This window comes from Macaca thibetana, chromosome 13, assembly GCF_024542745.1.
Source record: "Macaca thibetana thibetana isolate TM-01 chromosome 13, ASM2454274v1, whole genome shotgun sequence".
NCBI classification, from domain to species: domain Eukaryota; kingdom Metazoa; phylum Chordata; class Mammalia; order Primates; family Cercopithecidae; genus Macaca; species Macaca thibetana.
In genome coordinates, this window is record NC_065590.1 from 75,820,686 (window position 1) to 75,838,700 (window position 18,015).

The following is an 18,015-nucleotide window of genomic DNA, read 5'->3' on the forward strand; positions in this document are numbered from 1 at the left end:
CTCTATAAGCAATCCATTTATTTAAGAAGAAACAAAACAAAACAACAAAAAAGAGAGCTCTCTTCAAAGGACATGATCTGCAGCTCACAGTTCTGTCTTAAGGAAACCCCCTCACACCCACTTTATCACCGTCACTCTAATATTTATGGCAACAGAAGAATCAAGCCACTCGGAGTTTTTGAAGTGTGTGCTTCTCAGGGTGTTGAGCTCATGAAAACTGCCTTGTAGCTTCAGCAGGCCAGAGAGAATGGCTTTGCAGTAGGCCACCAGCAGATCTTTCTCTGGACTGTGAAACTTTGAAAATACCGGCAGTTTTATTTGAGGGCTTCATTCTCAGCCCAGTGTCATCCTGCAAGCACTAAAGCCAGCCTTCCTAGGCATCCCCTTATAATAAACCCTTCCTTCCTCCTTCCTTCCTTCCTTCCTTCCTTCCTTCCTTCTTTCCTTCCTTCCCTATAACAAACCCTTCCTTCCTTCCTTCCCTATAACAAACCCTTCCTCCCTCCCTCCCTCCCTCCCTTCCTTCCTTCCTTCCTTCCTTCCTTCCTTCCTTCCTTCCTTCCTTCCTTCCTTCCTTCCTTCCTTCTTCATGCCTTGTCCATGGTGCCCCCTGGAGACAGTAAGGGGAACTGCAAGGAATCTGGGCTTTCAGCCAGGTCTGTTGGGGACCCCTCATGGCAGGTGACCTTCAGCAGGTCCCATAACCTCCTTGACCCTCAGGATCTTCTTTCACTGGTGAAAATGAGGCTCATACTGCCTCCTTCATAGAGGTCTTGTAAAGACTAAGCATATATTTAATAGTCCCAGTGGAGTTCCTGCCTTTGAACATATTACTTCCCCTTGCTTCTTCCTGATAGATATTTTCATTCTGAATGTCAGTAAAACATCCCATTGTGGACTTAAAGCAATTTATAAGAGGAATGATGGTAGGAAGAGGGAGACAGTGTAGTAAGAAAACTGCATTTCCCAGAGGTTGAAAGACACTCCTCGGAAGCAGCTGCGATTTGAAGGGGAGCGTGTGACGTGGATACAGGCCTCAACCCTCAAGGAGCTGCTGGACCTCAAGGCTCAGTACCCTGATGCCAAGCTGGTGGTGGGGAACACGGAGATTGGTAAGGGCCGGGGATGCTGCCCTGGGGCTGCCAGGGGGCTTGGGGGTGTTTCTAGGTCTTCTTGCCCATCCTCACCTCCCCCTGACCTTACTTGCCTCTGCACCCTACCCCTCTGCCCCACTGACTACCTAGAGCCCACCAGAAAGCCCTGTACACTCCAGTTCCTGCAAAGGCCCCTGGCTGTGGAATCCCACAGGCCTGGCTCAGCCCCTTGCTGGATGTGTGACCTCAGAAAAGTTGCTGGGTCCTGGAGGACAGATTTGAAGTTTTCCTTCTCATTTTCCTTTTTGTTTTAATGTTAAACTTTCATGTTTTTATTACGATTATACCCCAACATGAATAACCATTCCAGTACTGAAATTTGGTTATTCTTAGCTGTGTGATTTGGGCAAGAAACTTAACCTTTCTGTGCCTCAGCTTCTTCGTCTATAAACAGAAAAATCATGGTACCTCGTAGGGTTGTTGTAAGGATTAAATAAGTTAAAATATGGAAAGTGCTTGGAAGGGTTCCTGACATACCTTAATTTCCTGTGTTTCCTAATGTTGTCCACACACACACACACACACACACACACACACGAGTGAATTGAAACTCATTTCATTTGAATTCAGATAGGTTTTTTGAGAGGGAAAGAAAGACCTAGTTTTGGGCGGACAGTCCAAAGACTACATCTAATCCCACCCCTGGTTTACTGAGTTTCCTATTCCCAGACACCTACAGTCACCAGGGAGCATATTATGATTGTGAATATGTCATATATCCTGTGTGTAATGGTAGGAAAAGCTGCTAAGTCCTGCCCTGGTGATACAACAATGGGCCTACAACTTCAGCTTCTCGTTTCTCTCTAGGCATTGAGATGAAGTTCAAGAATATGCTGTTTCCTATGATCGTCTGCCCAGCTTGGATCCCTGAGCTGAATTCAGTAGAACATGGACCCGAGGGTAAGGGGAGGTTCACTCCAAGCTCATGGAGGGGCTATGAGGCTGGGGATAGGTTACACAATGGGTGACAGGTGTCAGGGTGGCCTCCCCATTGGCTCTGGCTGCCCCCTGCTTCTCCTGGGGCTCGTCTTGCACGGGGAAAAGCGGGAGAGACCCCATTCACTGCCTTTTCTCCACCAAACATCCATGGTAGGGTGCCAATGGGCAAGAGGCTGCCGGATCTTCCATCATTTTCTCAATTCTGGCTACACATTAGAATCAGTCATCCGGGGGTGGGGAGGTGGGGGTTGTGCTTGAGTGCTTTTGAAAAGCATGCTAGGACTTAACCTTCAGAGATTCTGATTTTAATGAGTTGAGAACTACTGGTTTAGAGGAAAGAGCATCGGTTGTAGGATCAAGAGGCCTAAGCTTGAGTACTGGCTCTTTTATTAGCTGTGTAGCATTGGTTAAGTCACTCAACCGCTCTGGGCCCTAATTTCCTCATCCATGTAAAGCTGTGAGTCCTGATTCAGCCTTGCTCGGGTTGCTGGAAAGCTTCAGAGGAGCTGTGCATGAAAGCCTCTTCTGAACTGTGGGAAGAATTGCTGGGATTCCGAATGTGTGTTCCCAGGTATCTCCTTCGGAGCTGCTTGCCCCCTGAGCATTGTGGAAAAGACCCTGGTTGATGCCGTTGCTAAGCTTCCTGCCCAAAAGACGGAGGTGTTCAGAGGGGTCCTGGAGCAGCTGCGCTGGTTTGCTGGGAAGCAGGTCAAGTCTGTGGCGGTGAGTCGCTGTCAGGAGCAAGCGAGGCCCGTAGGATGGAGCTTTCATCTGAAAGCAGGGCGGCCTGACTCTCACTTGCGTCAGTGCAGTGGGCCTCAAACTTTAGTGCTTAGAGTTGCCTGGGAGGAGCAGTGGTTGTTAAAGTGCAGATTCCTGGGCCCCACCCTCAGAGATTCTGATACGTGAGTCTGGGAGATAGCCCAGCTCTTCAGGTGCTTCTGATGAAGGTGGTCTGTGGGGCACCCTGGGAAACGCACTCCACGACTCATGGGCTTCATGCTGTGGTTGCAGAGATGAGGCTTCCTGCCTCCCTCCCCTTTCCTGAGCTTGGCTGAGCCAAACAGTAGGTGAATAAGAGATATGCTAGGGAGAAGCCAGAATTGGGAGGGGAATTTCCTTTCCGAGCTATGGGGAGAACCAGAGACAGAGCCCTCCGACAGAGGGAGGAATCCACCTGTTGATTATTCAGTCAGTCTTCAGACAAGTCCCCACATTCCCAGTTTGCAAATGGTGGCATTCAAACACCCTATGCCAATGGAAGCTCTTCACAACAGCTTATGGTGTTGGAAGAAAAGCTATCCCTGCCGTTTTTAAATTTTTTTTAAATTAAAACAAAACAGCCTACACCTGTTCCTCCCAGCCCCCACCCCAAGTACCTGTCACTTCTGAGGATAGATTAGGAGATATAAACGCAGAAACGCTACCGAGTTCCCTAGTTCTGCTAAAATCTACTTCCAGGAAGAATTTTGTTGTCATTGTGCAACTGATTTTCTTCCTGTTTTCGAATAATGAGAACCCTGTATCTGATTCTTCTTACATTTTTTTTGCCAAGTTACCAGGAAGTTCAGATCCAAATAGGGCAAATTGTTCAACCTTAAGTCTTCCTCCTCTCTTTCCTTGATCTTTATCTTCTACTTTATTAACTCTATATGGCCTCTGTGATAAATCACCTCAATCCTTTCGGGAAAAGGTTGGGTGAAATCATCAATCAAACAAACAAACACACTTAAAGGGGCTTCCCTGCTAAAATTTTAGAGTTGGGATCCAATCTCAAGTGTTCTGATTTCAAATTTTGCGCATTTTTCAGAATGCCTAAGTTCTCACTGTGCTGTTATTGTGACTACAGTGGACACAGGTCCTCAGGGGTCTGCCTGCAGCAGGGGTCACCTGGTTGCCCTGGGTTCGGAAGCCTGCTGCGTGAGCAGGGGTTTCCTGGGGTGGGCTCTCACTGCATGCTCTCTGCTTGTTTTAGTCCATTGGAGGGAACATCATCACTGCCAGCCCCATCTCCGACCTCAACCCTGTGTTCATGGCCAGTGGGGCCAAGCTGACACTTGTGTCCAGAGGTGAGCTGCCTGAAGCAGAGGTCCAGGAAGAAGGACTTGGGGGAGAAAAGTCTCCCCAGATAGGTCATTTTCTGGAGAAACAGAGTTCAAAGTTCAGTGACCCAGCTTTCCCTAAGGTCTGGATCCAGGGAAGCAAGGAAAATGTACCCGGTTTGGGGGACAGGAAAGCTGGACCTTTTCTTTGTAGAGAAATCACAGCAGGTACTGCTATCTGGATGCCTTACCTACTGGGGTACTGGGGCTGGGATGCACTGGCTCACCACAGCCTGCTGTTGGATCTTCAGGAATTCTGTGAGCCATCTGTGAAACAGTTATTAATAAAAATCAGGCCAGGTGCGATGGCTTATGCCTGCAATCCCAGCACTTTGAGAGGCCGAGGTGAGAGGATTACTTGAGGTCAGGAGTTCAAGACCAGCCTGGCCAACATGGTGAAACCCCATGTCTACTAAAAACACTAAAATTAGCCAGGTGTGGTGGTGTGCGCCTTTAGTCCCAGCTACTTGAGAGGCTCTCAGGAAAATCACTTGAACCTGGGAAGTGGAGGTTGCAGTGAGCCAAGATCTCGCCACGGCACTCCAGCCTGGGTGACAGAGTGAGACCCTGTCTCCAAAAATAAAAATAAAAATAAAGTTGTGTAAAATTACAATGAAATAAATTATATTCAAAACAAAAGGAATAAATACTCAAAATTCATCGCTTCCTAATTACTTCATTTTGCTGTTATCAGTGCTCTTGGAGTTATTTGCCTCTGTCTGTCTGTACGGTGGACATGCCGTACAATTATGTGCTCCTGTGAATCTCTGCCTTGTCAGAGGGTCCCCGAAACCACCCCAGCTCTGATATTCGCTGAGAGGATTCAGCATGCCGTCATATTCCGGGCTATGACTTATTATAGCAGGAGGATGCAAAATCAGCAAAGGGAAAAGATACATGGGAGCAAAGTCTGGAGGAACTAGGCCCAATTTTCCAGAGACTTCTCCCAGCGGAGTCACACAGTGCATGCTTAATTCCTCCAGCAATAAGTTGTGACAACACAATTGATGCCTTGCCTACCAGGGAAGCTTGTTAGAGGCTCAGCGCCTGGGGTTTTCTCGGGAGCTTGTCATATAGGCAGCCTCTACTAGCATGTGCCCAAAGTCTAGACTCCCAGAAGGAAAGCAGGGGTTCAGCATAAACTATTGTTTGTACAGATAATTTAGGCACAGTGAGCTGCTCTATCATGGAGCACTGGGAACCCTTCTGAAGTACAAGTTCCCAAGGGTCAGCCTTGTAAGCAACCCCTACAGAGGAGAGCAGTCCGGGTTGCTGTGCTCTTTCACGCCTTCTTCCCAGTTTCGCATTCAGTGATGCAACTTTGGTGGCCTGAAATTGGCTATTGGAAGTATTTACACCACACAGATTGGCAAATGCTATAAACCAGGGCTTTTTCCCCCACACGGAACTGGTCGTTAAAGATTCACTAGCACACTATTGCTTAAGGATGCTTAAGGATTTCAAATGGAGGATTTGGCCCCAGTTGTGCCAGTCATTCCCTCTGACTGTGGGCATTGGAGACCAGCATGAAGAATCCCACTGATGGTTGCCCTTTGCTCCCCATGGGGTTCCCAGCCTGTCCCTCACGTTGGCTCCTCTTCATCTTGCTTCTGTACAGGCACCAGGAGAACTGTTCCAATGGACCACACATTCTTCCCTGGCTACAGAAAGACCCTGCTGAGCCCGGAGGAGATACTGCTCTCCATAGAGATCCCCTACAGCAGGGAGGTGAGATGTTGGCGGTGGTTCCAGGCTCTGCTCAAATGAGTCCTACTGCCAGGCTCTAGACAAAGAGATCAGAATCTGCCTCAGGGACCAACATGAGCCTCTCTCAATCTTTACGGTGATGATTTTTCTCTCTGAACTTTGCCTCTATTGAACCAACCATATTCCTTTCTGGACAATGAGAAGTTGCAGGATAGGAGTCCACACGGCATGGACTGTGGAACCAGATAGCTAGAAACTTAGTCCTGAGTGAGTCATTTCACCTTTCTGAGCCCCAATTCCCTCATCTGTAAAATGGGCACCATGTCACTTACTATACGGGTTATTGTGAGGACTGAAAATAAATAATTCGTAAGGTTTCTGGTGATGCCTAGAAGCCAGTGGAGATGACCAGCAGCTAACAACAGAATTCCAAGAACACATCTAGCTGTCAAGGCTTCCTGCCCACGTCAGAGGAAATTTGCTTTTCCGTGGTGAAGAATGTGGGGTTCATGTGCTGCATGAAGCCGCTGCCTGTGGCTCAGACCATATGCTGACCTTAGACTTGATGAGGTGTTGCTTCGGTGACCTCACTGTGGATTGGTGCGGATGGATTCCTGCTTCATGAGTGGCTCTTCTGGCCTGTCGGGGCAGGTCTGGGCACCACTGGCTGCCTTACTCTTTGTTTCCTGGGGCCTGTGATGTCTTGACCTGGTGTGGGTCTTTCCTCTCCTAGCAGCTACCAGCTCAGAACACATTCCAAAAGGGCCTGTCAGAAAAGGCATCTGGGAGAGGCTCGGGGAGCCGCTGTCAGGGAGAGTGAAGTTTCCCACAGCCGGCGCTTTAGTGAGTCTTCTAAGGCATGTTTTGCCCTTGGTAATTTTGACCTCCTTAATGAGAATGCTAATTAAATTAGAGCAATTATATCCCTGAGGTGGTTTCTTAATGGTTTTCTAGCTTGTCTGTATAGACCATTTTGAGCAGTGATTCCCAGCATTTTGAATTTCACAGTTCAGTAATTTTTTTTTTAATTGTGAGCGATGAAAGGGGGAGGAAACAGGTGTAGCTCTATTCAGTTTTTATTTGCCAGGTATGGTCATTAACAAAATACATCCTTCCGTAAAAGAAAGGAGATTTTAATACCCAGAATTAGGAAACTCTCAAGAAAGGATATTGTCAACCTGACACTGACAGTTCACTGTACCCCAGAAAGAATGTCCCCATGGACAGGCACAGTCCTGGGAGTGAGCACCTGGGACCTCTGTTCCAGAACAAAGGTCAAACTCTGGGCTCAGTGCCCCAGAGCCGTGCTTGACATCCAGGCTGATGTCATCAGGAGGGGGCTCCATGGCTTCTTCAGAGAAAAGCCTGTGGCTATTTGGGGGCCTCAACTGTGGGCCTCATTGTGCTTTTTCCAATAGATCTCCTCTCCCTAAACATGCTAATTTTATTGTTCAACAGAATTTGCGGTGCCAGAGTGAGTACAGACCTCAAAAGGAACCTGACACAGAAAGAGCTTGAAGTCAGGTGGCTCTTACCTGGAAAATAACTCATGCTCTCCTCCTATCCTTGAAGACAGATCCTAGCTCAAACCCAGGAAGGAAAATGTGTTTAAAGTGCAAGGGCAGCGATGGTTGCATAGTGTGATAGTGATATTTTCTTTTAGCAAGACTTCTTTCTGTCTTTCTGTCTTTCTTTCTTTTTCTTTTCTTTTTTCTTTTTCTTTTTTTTTTTTGAGACAGAATCTCACCCTGCCTGCTGGGCCAGGCTGGAGTGCAGTGGCATGATCATGGCTCACTGCGGCCTCAACCTCCCAGGCTCAAGTGATACTCCCACTTCACCCTCCCAAGTAGCTGAGACTGCAGGAGTGCGCCACCACACCTGGCAATTTTTTTCGTTTTTTGTAGAAATAGGGCCTCACTATGTTGCCTAGGCTGGTTGAACACTTGGCTTCAAGCACTCCTCCTGCCTAGGCCTCTGGGATTACAGACGTGAGCCACTGTGCCCGGGGTTCTTTCACCAGGATTTCTGAATGATGCCAACAGACTGGTGGGAGGGGCAGATTGGAGAGGGCACTGTGAAGGCCACAAGCAGAGGATGCCAAGGGCCAAACAGTCTCAGTCCCCAGAGAGGCTGGGGGGGCACTGATAGTGGGCACCAGGGTGGGGAAGGTAAGGCGGATGAGGGGTCTCTGAGGAGCCTTTGTGAAAGCACACTTCCTCCCCTGCAGCTGTTGTTCAATGGAGACCACCGAGTTCTACTTTGTCCCTGACCCTCAGCTTTTCTGACTAGCAGGGAGAAATCCTGGTTTTTTTCCAGCTTCTGGGAATGCTGTTTGGAACCTCTCCTAAACAGGTGGTAATCAGTTACGCTTGATCTTTGATTCCTGGGGCCAGTTCACACACTGATGTGTGATGGTGTTATCCCCTCACCCCACCTCATAGCCCTGTGGTTTGGGTCTTCCATTTGCAGCCCCTGTAAAGCAAGGTGGAAAACAGGCACCTTCCTATTCTCTTTTAGGGGGAGTATTTCTCAGCATTCAAGCAGGCCTCCCGGAGAGAAGATGACATTGCCAAGGTAACCAGTGGCATGAGAGTTTTATTCAAGCCAGGAACCACAGAGGTAGAGGAGCTGGCCCTTTGCTATGGCGGAATGGCTGACAGAACCATCTCGGCCCTCAAGACCACTCAGAGGCAGCTTTCCAAGTAAGAGCTAACAGCAGAATAAAACTGCTGCTACTGTTGCTGCTACTAATAGTATCATTATTACTGCTGCTGCTACTATGACTACCAGTAGTATTACTATTGCTGCTACTACTACCATAACTACTGCTACTGCTGCTACTATTGCTACCACTTCTACTTCTACTATAACCACAGTTGCTACTACTACTACTACTATTACTAATACTACTAGTAGTATTACTGCTAGTATTGCCATTGCTATGCTATTACCATTGCTGCTACTACTATTATTAATACTATTGTTACTGTTACTGCAACTATAATTAATATTATAATTGCTGCTACTCCAGCTGCTTCTACTACTAGAATTACTGCTGTTACTCATTATTGCTATCACTATGACTACTGTTGCTACTACTATCACTACAGCTACAATCACTGCTGCAATTCCTACTGTCACTATTATGATTAGTATTATTGCTGTTATTACTATTACTACTACTGCTGCCTCTTCTACTACTTGTTCTGTTAGTACTACTACTATGATTAGTGTTATACTAGTATTTTACTAATACCATTACTGCTGCTACTATTATTGCTACTGAAATTACTACTACTACTACTGTTACTGCTACTATGACTATGACTATGGCTACTAGTATTGCTGCTACTACTATTACTACTAACAGTAGTATTACTGCTGTTATTGATGCTGCTGGTACTATGACTGCTACTTTCTGGCATTGCTTCTGTTACTACTGTTATTACTACTGTTGCTGTTGATTCTATTACAACTTCTTCTATGACTTTTACTACTTCTACTACTACTATCTATATTGCTACAACTACTGCAACTATTATTGCTGTTGATAGTATTATTACTAGTAGTATTGATGCTGATGCTACTACTACTGCTCTGTAATTACTACTATTGCTACCACTATGGCTGTGATTAGTACTACTGCTACTACTATTACTATTACTATGGTTATTATATAACAGAAATTGTACCAAGCACTTTACTAGCATTATCCTAGGAAATCCTTACAGCACCCACGTAAGATCGATAAAGCTTAACTTGGAGTTTGGTTCCTTGGTTCCAAAATTCCTGGCTTTGTCATTTACCAAATAGGTAACATAAGTCAAGTTACTTAGCCTCCCTGTGCCTCAGTTTTCTCATTGGTAAATGGGTATACGAATTTTCCCTACTACATTTTAAAATTTAAATTAAAAGTGAGAATTCACATAAAACAATTAAGATGTTGCCTGGCACATTGTGAGGATTTGATAGATTTTAACTGTTATTGCTTTGATGGTCTTTTAAAATTGCATCTGTTTTTAAAGATGAGGAAACAGAGGCTCAATGAGGTTAATTTAAGTTGCCTAAAGTCACCCAACTCTAAGTATCCAAGCCGAAGTTTGAACCAAGCTTTGTACAGCTCTGAGGCTCTGGGCACACAGCTCTACACAAACGGATGTGGAGGGCTGGGCAGTAGCGCTGTCCCATGTGCTGCACTCTGGCAGGCTCTGGACAGAGGAGCTGCTGCAGGACGTGTGTGCAGCCCTGGCGGAGGAGCTGCATCTGCCTCCCGACGCCCCTGGTGGCATGGTGGACTTCCGGCGCACCCTCACCCTCAGCTTCTTCTTCAAGTTCTACCTGACAGTCCTTCGGAAGCTGGGCCAAGAGAACCCAGAAGACGTGAGTGGGGCCTGGCCAGGCACTGGCTCTCTGTAGCATGTTTGGGGATATAAGAAGTTGGTCTGGGTAGTAAACTTACTCCTGTCCTCCAGACATCTGAGGGCAGAATAGCAGGGACCAGGGTCACAGCACAAGAATCATGGAAATGGGAGTGACCAGCTGGCTTAGAGGCAGAGTGCTGGGCTGGGCTTTGGGGACACAGGTTCTTGCCCTGTAATCTCAGCTACTCAGGAAGCTGAGGCAGGAGAATCGCTTGAACTTGGGAGGCAGAAGTTGCAATGAGCCAAGATTGTGCCATTGCACTCCAGCCTGGACTATGAGAGAGAAACTCTGTCTAAAAAAAAAAGAAAAGAAAAGAAAAGAAAAGAAAAAAGAAAAAAAAAAAGAAAGAGAAAAAAAGAAAGGGAATGCAGAGTGTGATAAGTACGTAGGGTGGAATGGGAATGTCAGGTGGGGTTGCAATAGCCAGGAGACCATGGAATGCATAGGATGTGCCCTCAAGAGAGGGTGCAGGCTAAGATGGGGCCCAGCTCCTGAGATTTGTTCACCAAGAATTTCTTTTGCATCTATCCTATGCCAGGTTGCACGAGGTGCTAGGGGACAGCTCAGTGTGGGGGAGAACGTGGACAATAAAGGCCACACTTGGGAGACAACTGCGGAGATGGAGTGTGGAGGGGGCCCAAAGTGGAGAGGATGTCACTGATGCAGGGACAGCAGAGATAAATCCCTCTTTTTAAAAAAAAAAAAAAAAAAAAAAAAAAAAAAAAAAAAAAACTTTAACAATACAGGATTGGATAAAGAAAACCTAAAATTACCTTACTCTCAAATCCCAGAGAAAACCACTGCTAAGAATTTTGGTTATTTCCTCTGATCTTTTTTCCTGCATTTATCTGTCCATCTATCTTACACTGTTTGTCTGCTCCATCTCTCTCTCTCTGTTTCTAGCTGTCCTTCCATCCATCTATCAACACCTATCATCTTCCTACCTTTTGATGTGGATATATTATTTTCTAAATAGACTTGGGACCACACTGCATATAGAACTTTAAATTCCCCTTTGCTTCCATTGGGATTATATCGTGAACATTTTCCATATCATTAAATGCTTCCCATGGAATTGAGGAGGGCAAGGAAGACTGTTCCAGGAAGGCTGGAGGAGAAGGATATTCCCAACAGAGACAGCAGCAGGCATAAATACAAGAAGGAGGGAAAGAGTTTGGGGTGTTGGAGGAAGTACAGACCATTCAGTCTACAGGGTACACTAGGGGGCTAGCAGTGAAGCTGAGGCTGCTCTTAAATGCTGGGCTCTCAGAGCCCATGTTTGGATGCTGAGAGATCCAGCCAGCACTCAAAGGGGCATGAAATGAAGAGACAAGGGGATCAGTTGTCACTTTGGTTATTTGGGGACAACCAAGGAAGGGATCCACGATTGAAATATAATCCTGGTCACCTCTGTTATCTTGTCTCCACAGAAGTGTGGTAAACTGGACCCCACTTTCGCCAGTGCAACTTTACTCTTTCAGAAAGACCCCCCAGCCAATGTCCATCTCTTCCAAGTGAGTACAGTCAGCGTATGGCTAATATCAGGGGACTTTGCAGGCCACATCAGTTGGCTAGTGGCTGACCATCGGCTAACGACTAACTTTGAATTGTATGTAGGTGCATAAAGCTCCTTACGCTTGTGCGTAAATATCCAGTGAAGAAAATGGGAATCGTATAGATGTTAATGTCACTAGTCACTATTTCTCCCTTGTTTGCCTAAATTTCTCTCTTTGGGATTAGACTCTTAGCTGTACCTCTTCTTTACAGATTTTTTTTTAACATGAGGGATAATGTGCAAAGCCAGAAGTCTTTTTGAGCATGCTAAAACAAACAAACAGACAAACCATCTATCTACTCCAGCTTTTTGAGAGGTGCTAGGTAAAGGCTCAGCAAACTTTTCCGGAAAACATTTTCGATTTTGTGGGCCAGATGGTTTCTATTGCAACTTCACAACTCTGTCATTGTAGCACAAAAGCAGCCACAGGCAAAACATGAATGAATGAGTGTGTTGTCTTCCAATAAAGCTTTATTTACAAAAACAGGCAGTGGGCCTGTATCAGCCCCCAGGCCACAGTTTACTGCCCCCTGCACACTGGAGTGTGGTTGGCCCAAGCATGAACTCTGGGGCCTGCTGCCTGAATTTGTATCCACACTCTGCCAGTTCATAATTGTGCAACCTTGAACAACTTATTTATCCTCTTGTGTGCCTCTTAAGCAGGTTAATTATACCCACCTGCAAATGTGGATAATCACATACCTGTTTCATAAGATGGTTTTGAGGATTAAAGGTGTTAATAAAAGTAAATTTCTTAGATGGTCCCTGGGATACGGTGAAACATTCAATAAACATTAGCCATTGTTATGATTACTTTGTAAAACAAAAACAACTTTATTATAAAATCAATAATTTAAAACATTTTAGAAAATTTGGAAAAGTATAAAGAAGAAAATAAAAATCACCAAAAATTCCACCTCCAAGAACAAATTATTATTATATTTTTGTTTAATTCTTTTCATTATTTCCTATGCATATATGGACATGTATATACTATATTTATAGCATATATTATCTTTTCCTACAGAATTTGAATTATTGTCAAACACAAACACAAATGTTTTATGTCCTGTTTTCATGCTTGCATGAACAATCCTTCTAGTTAAAGTCCTTCAAAAGTATGTTTCAATGGTTGCATACTATTGTGTTATATGGGGCTGCATAATTTATTTACCCAATCCCCAAATAGTGGAAATGTAGGTTCTTCTTTTTCTTGTTGTTCTTTTATAAAACAACGCTACGACCACTCTTGCCATCACTTATCCACCTTCCTGTTCCCTTTGCCCCACGCCCCCTGCATTCTTTATTCTTACCCCTCGGTGTGCTTTGCCATGTAGCCTGAAGCTCTCCAGTGTCCCCTGGGCCTGTAGAGAGGCAGTGTCCTCGACAGCTCAGCCTGATTGATGACCCTGTCATTCCAGGAGGTGCCCAAGGGCCAGTCTGAGGAGGACATGGTGGGCCGGCCCCTGCCCCACCTGGCAGCGAACATGCAGGCCTCTGGTGAGGCCGTGTACTGTGACGACATCCCTCGCTATGAGAATGAGCTGTCTCTCCGGCTGGTCACCAGCACCCGGGCCCACGCCAAGATCAAGTGAGTGTCACCGCCAGGAGGAGTTGGTGGAATGCTGTGAGGGAGCTGCTGGGAGCACCCAGGAGACTTCTCTCATCCTGCCAGGCCATGGAGATGCAAAGATAATGAGGTGCCTCCAGGACCTCCCAGGCTAGAGAGAAGGGAAGACCTTCTAGACAGCTCCTATTATTATCTCTGTGTTCCAGATGAGGAAACTAAGGCACAAGTAGGGTATGTTACTTGCCCCAGGCCACACAGTTGGCAAGTGGCAGAGTTGGAGTTTGAAGCCAAGCAACTGAGCAACTGTGTTGTGCTGCCTCTGCATGTTCAAGCCAGACAGCGTGAACTTCACTTCCTGGTGGGCGTTAGACACATAGCCTGCTGAGTAGAGCAGCTAGGAAAAGCCCTTCCTTGGGCCCACTGCATGGACTAGGAATCAGGTTTCCTTGTCATTGGTCTTTTCTCTGCTGCTGCTCCTAGTTTGGAGACGGACACCCTCCAGGAATGGTGAACCAGGCATGGCTGAAATCTAACAGATAAATAAACTTGTTCAGGTCCCTAAAAAAAAAAAAAAAGTGTTTACGTTCCTATGGTTGCCAGCTATAGGATACATTCTTTCCCTTTTTTCCCTTATCTTCAGCCCATATTGACAATACCATAACCCACATTATCTACACTCAAACCACCTCCATCCAAGCAATGTGTGAATGGATGGAAGAGGATGAGGGGGTTGACATTGTTGTAACTGCAACAACTAGGGTCTTCCCGGGCTGCACACACTTGGAGGTGGGTGTGGCAGGACAGAGCTTAACCCTCCTAACTTAACCTCAGTTCCAGTAATACCAGTCACGCTGCTTTCTGGCTTAGTGACTTCGGACAAACTACCTAACTTCCTTGAGTTTGAGTTTCCCCGAACATAAAATGGGAATTAGGATAAGTACTTTCAGAGTTTCTTGTTAAGGATTAAGCATTTGGAAGATGGTTAGTACTTCAGGGCAGTTTCCATGCCTTTCCCTGAAATGTGTTGCCCTATTTCCCTATGGGGACATGTGCCAGTATGATCAGTACATAGTTGAGACTGTTATCCTTGATAATATATTCAGGCATTCTCCCTTTGAGGTTCATGTTTCCTTATTATGGTAGGATGCCCGGTCATGCTGGGATAGCACCATGAATGCAGGGAGAGAAATGCAGCTCTATGAAGCTGTTCAGGGCCATTGGATCAGTGGCACAGCAGGGCCCCATGTGCTGCTTTTGGAAGGGAGTTAGGTGTGATGCGTGAGTTAGCCAGAGCTCTCCAGAGTAAGTGCTGTTCGTTCTGATATGGCTCGCTTGTACCTGGAGACCAGACAGGGCACCACGTAAGGTATAAAGAGGCCTGGCCTGCCTTATTTACTTTATTTATTTTTAAATGGAGACAGGATCTTGCTATGCTGCCCAGGCTGGTCTTAAACTCCTGGGCTCAAGTGATCCGCCCACCTTGACCTGCCAAGGTGCTGGGATTACAGGCGTGAGCAACTCTGCCTGGCTGGCTTATTCACTGTATATCCCCAGCAACATTCAGCATAGTGGCCTGAACATGGTGAGGATTTAATCGACATTTGCAGAATACAATATAATTGAATTAGAATCTAATAGAAAAGAAGCGGAGAAATGAGGAATTAGGATGGAGCCAAGCCAATCAAAATAAAAACAGGGTTGTCCAACTAGGTGATAGGTCCCCTGCTCCAGCTTGCTGGCCGGGCCCCTCACACTACTCATTCTTGCAGGTCCATAGACATATCAGAAGCCAAGAAGGTGCCAGGGTTTGTTTGTTTCATTTCCGCTGATGATATTCCTGGGAGTAACATAACTGGAATTTGTAACGATGAGACAGTCTTTGCAAAGGATAAGGTAGGTCTTGGATTTTTTTTTATATGAAGTAAATTGAATAAGTATTGAAGTTTTAATTTGTGTACATTGCTCCAAACTCCTGATCTGGAAAGGTTATATATTTGCATGAATTGTGGCCATCATCCAGTTGGCCCATATTCAGCACAATCCACAAAGGGATAGAATATGTTACTTGTTTATTTAATTGATGCCTGCTGTTTGTACATAGTAGGATGCCTCTATGCCAAAGTGGCAGTAAAACAAGGCTGGTGATTACATTTGAACTAACAATTGGGTTCTTAAGGTACAACAGTAAACTCCTTAATTAAAATAAAATAAGAACACATTTAACAAACTAACTAGAAATCACAATACCACCACTACGTGAATTGATAATTCACTTACACGAAAGTTGATCTATTGATTTCAACTATATGGAATTCTGCAGCAACAAACAAAATCCTTCAAATGTTTAAGACAGCTGCTACAAAAGTCCTTATATTTTACTCATAGGATAGTTCTCGACAGTCATTTTGTAATTCCGGTAGACATCAAATCTTGCAAATTAGACATGAGTGGGTATTTCTGAAGAGTGAGTTCATCTTATTATTGATGTAAAAGTGAAGGAAAGAACAAAAAACTAAAAATGTGAGAACAAGGACTCCATGGGGAGAGCATTTCATAGAAGAACAAGTTGCTTTACATACTTTAAGAGCTTCTCAGGGCAGTGCTAGCATTATGGCTAGTGAGAGTCAGCCCCATTTAACCACCATTGCACTAACCAACAGCCAGATTTAACCACCATAGCACTAACCAACTAAGTCAATAGCTTATTTGGGCCACAAAGATAATTATCAGAGACATGCATGCTAATTGTTGGTTCCTATTGTCAGAAACCTCATCTTCTAAAGTGATGTGTTGGACAAAAATTTTTTGTTGTTTACTTTTTTGGGGATGTTGGATGAAAATTATCTCTGAAGGAGATCCATTAAGCTTTTATGAAACTGAATTATTGAAGAAAAGAAAACAACAATCATTATCATATAAATTTTTAAAAATCTTTTTATGGGTCATCAAGTCTAAGAACCAGCATTTGAGAGCTACTGCTTTTGGGTATTAGATGAAGGATGGGACACGATACTTTAAAAAAAGTGTCACGTCTTATAAGCATATGTCTTACATGCCTTATATTGATGCTTACAGCCTTTACAGCCTTTGAGAAGCTTTTGATATAAATCTGGGAAATAGAACATAGAAGAGAGTGGTGTGGTGAAAAGAAAATAAAACTAAGGGTCAGGGTCTAAGATTAGTCATGATCTATTAATAGTGACTTGCCAAATGTGGCCTTGCCTTCTGAGTCTCCATAGGAAGACCAATGGTGTTGGAGTGAATCTGAATTGACAAACACACTTCCTGGTGCCATATCCTCCTTTCTGCACATGGCAAATGAGTAGTCAATTGCCACATTCTATCTGGTTCAGCTTCTCAATAGTCTGCCAGTACTAAATACTCAGAATTGGCCCTTGAGATGAAATGTGTTTGGCATCTTGATCCTAATGATCCTCAATCAGTAGGATAAGGAAATTAAGAGGCCCCAGGGCATTCCTAAAATGTGCTTTGATTGTGAGGCCAGGGACTTCTTTTGGCTTTTTGAACAATCCAAAAATAATTTGTTTCACTATGAGCCTGGTTGCGTTCTTTAACAGTCTGTCTCTGCTACTAGGTTACTTGTGTTGGGCATATCATTGGTGCTGTGGTTGCTGAAACCCCAGAACACACACAGAGAGCTGCCCAAGGGGTGAAAATCACCTATGAAGAACTACCAGCCATTATCACAATTGAGGTAACTGAGAATGGGCTGCCGGTGTAGAGGAGTGAGCTCCTTGTCCCTGGATGTGCATTTATTATGATCCCCTAGAGGGGATTTGAGCAGTGGATAGGGATTTGATTAGATGGGTTTTAAAATCCCTTTCAACCCTGGGATTTGGGGTCCCATGAAATCTTCCCCTTTACGATCTTAGGCCCAGTCCACTAACAACAGCCAAACTGAGTTCCTCCTTCCCAAAATTTTACCTCCATCTGGTCCTTGTGGTATTCTTTGCTTTTCCTCAAGGTCCAGGGTTGTCCACCTACAGCTGAGGAAATGAAGGAAGATGATTCCCTGGGCTACAGTAGAGCTTACTTCAAGTCTGTATGTGAAGCGTATAGAGATTCATTTATGAGAAGAGAGAGTCAACAATTCAGAGAGCTTCTCTTTCCCTAATCAGAACCCATCTTTCCCTCCCTGCTAAAAGTCACATTTCTGAAACTTCTTTGTGATCCTCAGGATGCTATAAATAACAACTCCTTTTATGGACCTGAGCTGAAGATCGAGAAAGGGGACCTCAAGAAGGGGTTTTCCGAAGCAGATAATGTTGTGTCAGGTAGAGCTGCTCCGTGCCACAGTGGGAATGGGGTGGCCCTGGTTTGCAAATTAAATTCAAGAGATATGCATTGAACCCTGAAGCAGGGAAGTGATTTCCAGACATTTCCTAACAGAAAATTCCCTCTTACATTTGTAGCAAAATAGTAGACAGTTGGCTGGGTAAAAACCTCAGTCATCTTAATCTCTACTCTCCTGTCTCTAGGTTGGACCTAATGATTGTAGAGAGATTCTAGAGTATTCTGATCTGGAAGATCATCTAGGGAAGATAA

The 18,015-nt window shown here is 45.0% G+C and overlaps 1 protein-coding gene across 2 annotated transcripts in view; it reads left to right on the plus strand.

The window, feature by feature from the left end:
* XDH (xanthine dehydrogenase) overlaps positions 1-18,015 on the plus strand; it is a 76,425-nt gene that overhangs the window by 27,081 nt on the left and 31,329 nt on the right. Inside the window, exons 9-20 of one of the 2 annotated variants that reach the window (XM_050753275.1) lie at positions 971-1,112; positions 1,962-2,054; positions 2,665-2,816; positions 4,069-4,162; positions 5,814-5,923; positions 8,420-8,604; positions 10,108-10,282; positions 11,758-11,838; positions 13,301-13,470; positions 15,219-15,342; positions 17,045-17,164; positions 17,648-17,744. In XM_050753275.1, coding sequence (XP_050609232.1) covers positions 971-1,112; positions 1,962-2,054; positions 2,665-2,816; positions 4,069-4,162; positions 5,814-5,923; positions 8,420-8,604; positions 10,108-10,282; positions 11,758-11,838; positions 13,301-13,470; positions 15,219-15,342; positions 17,045-17,164; positions 17,648-17,744 — 1,543 coding nt within the window. Of the gene's footprint in view, positions 1-970; positions 1,113-1,961; positions 2,055-2,664; positions 2,817-4,068; positions 4,163-5,813; positions 5,924-8,419; positions 8,605-10,107; positions 10,283-11,754; positions 11,839-13,300; positions 13,471-15,218; positions 15,343-17,044; positions 17,165-17,647; positions 17,745-18,015 lie in introns of both variants that reach the window. The other variant, XM_050753274.1, reaches the window with a different exon arrangement.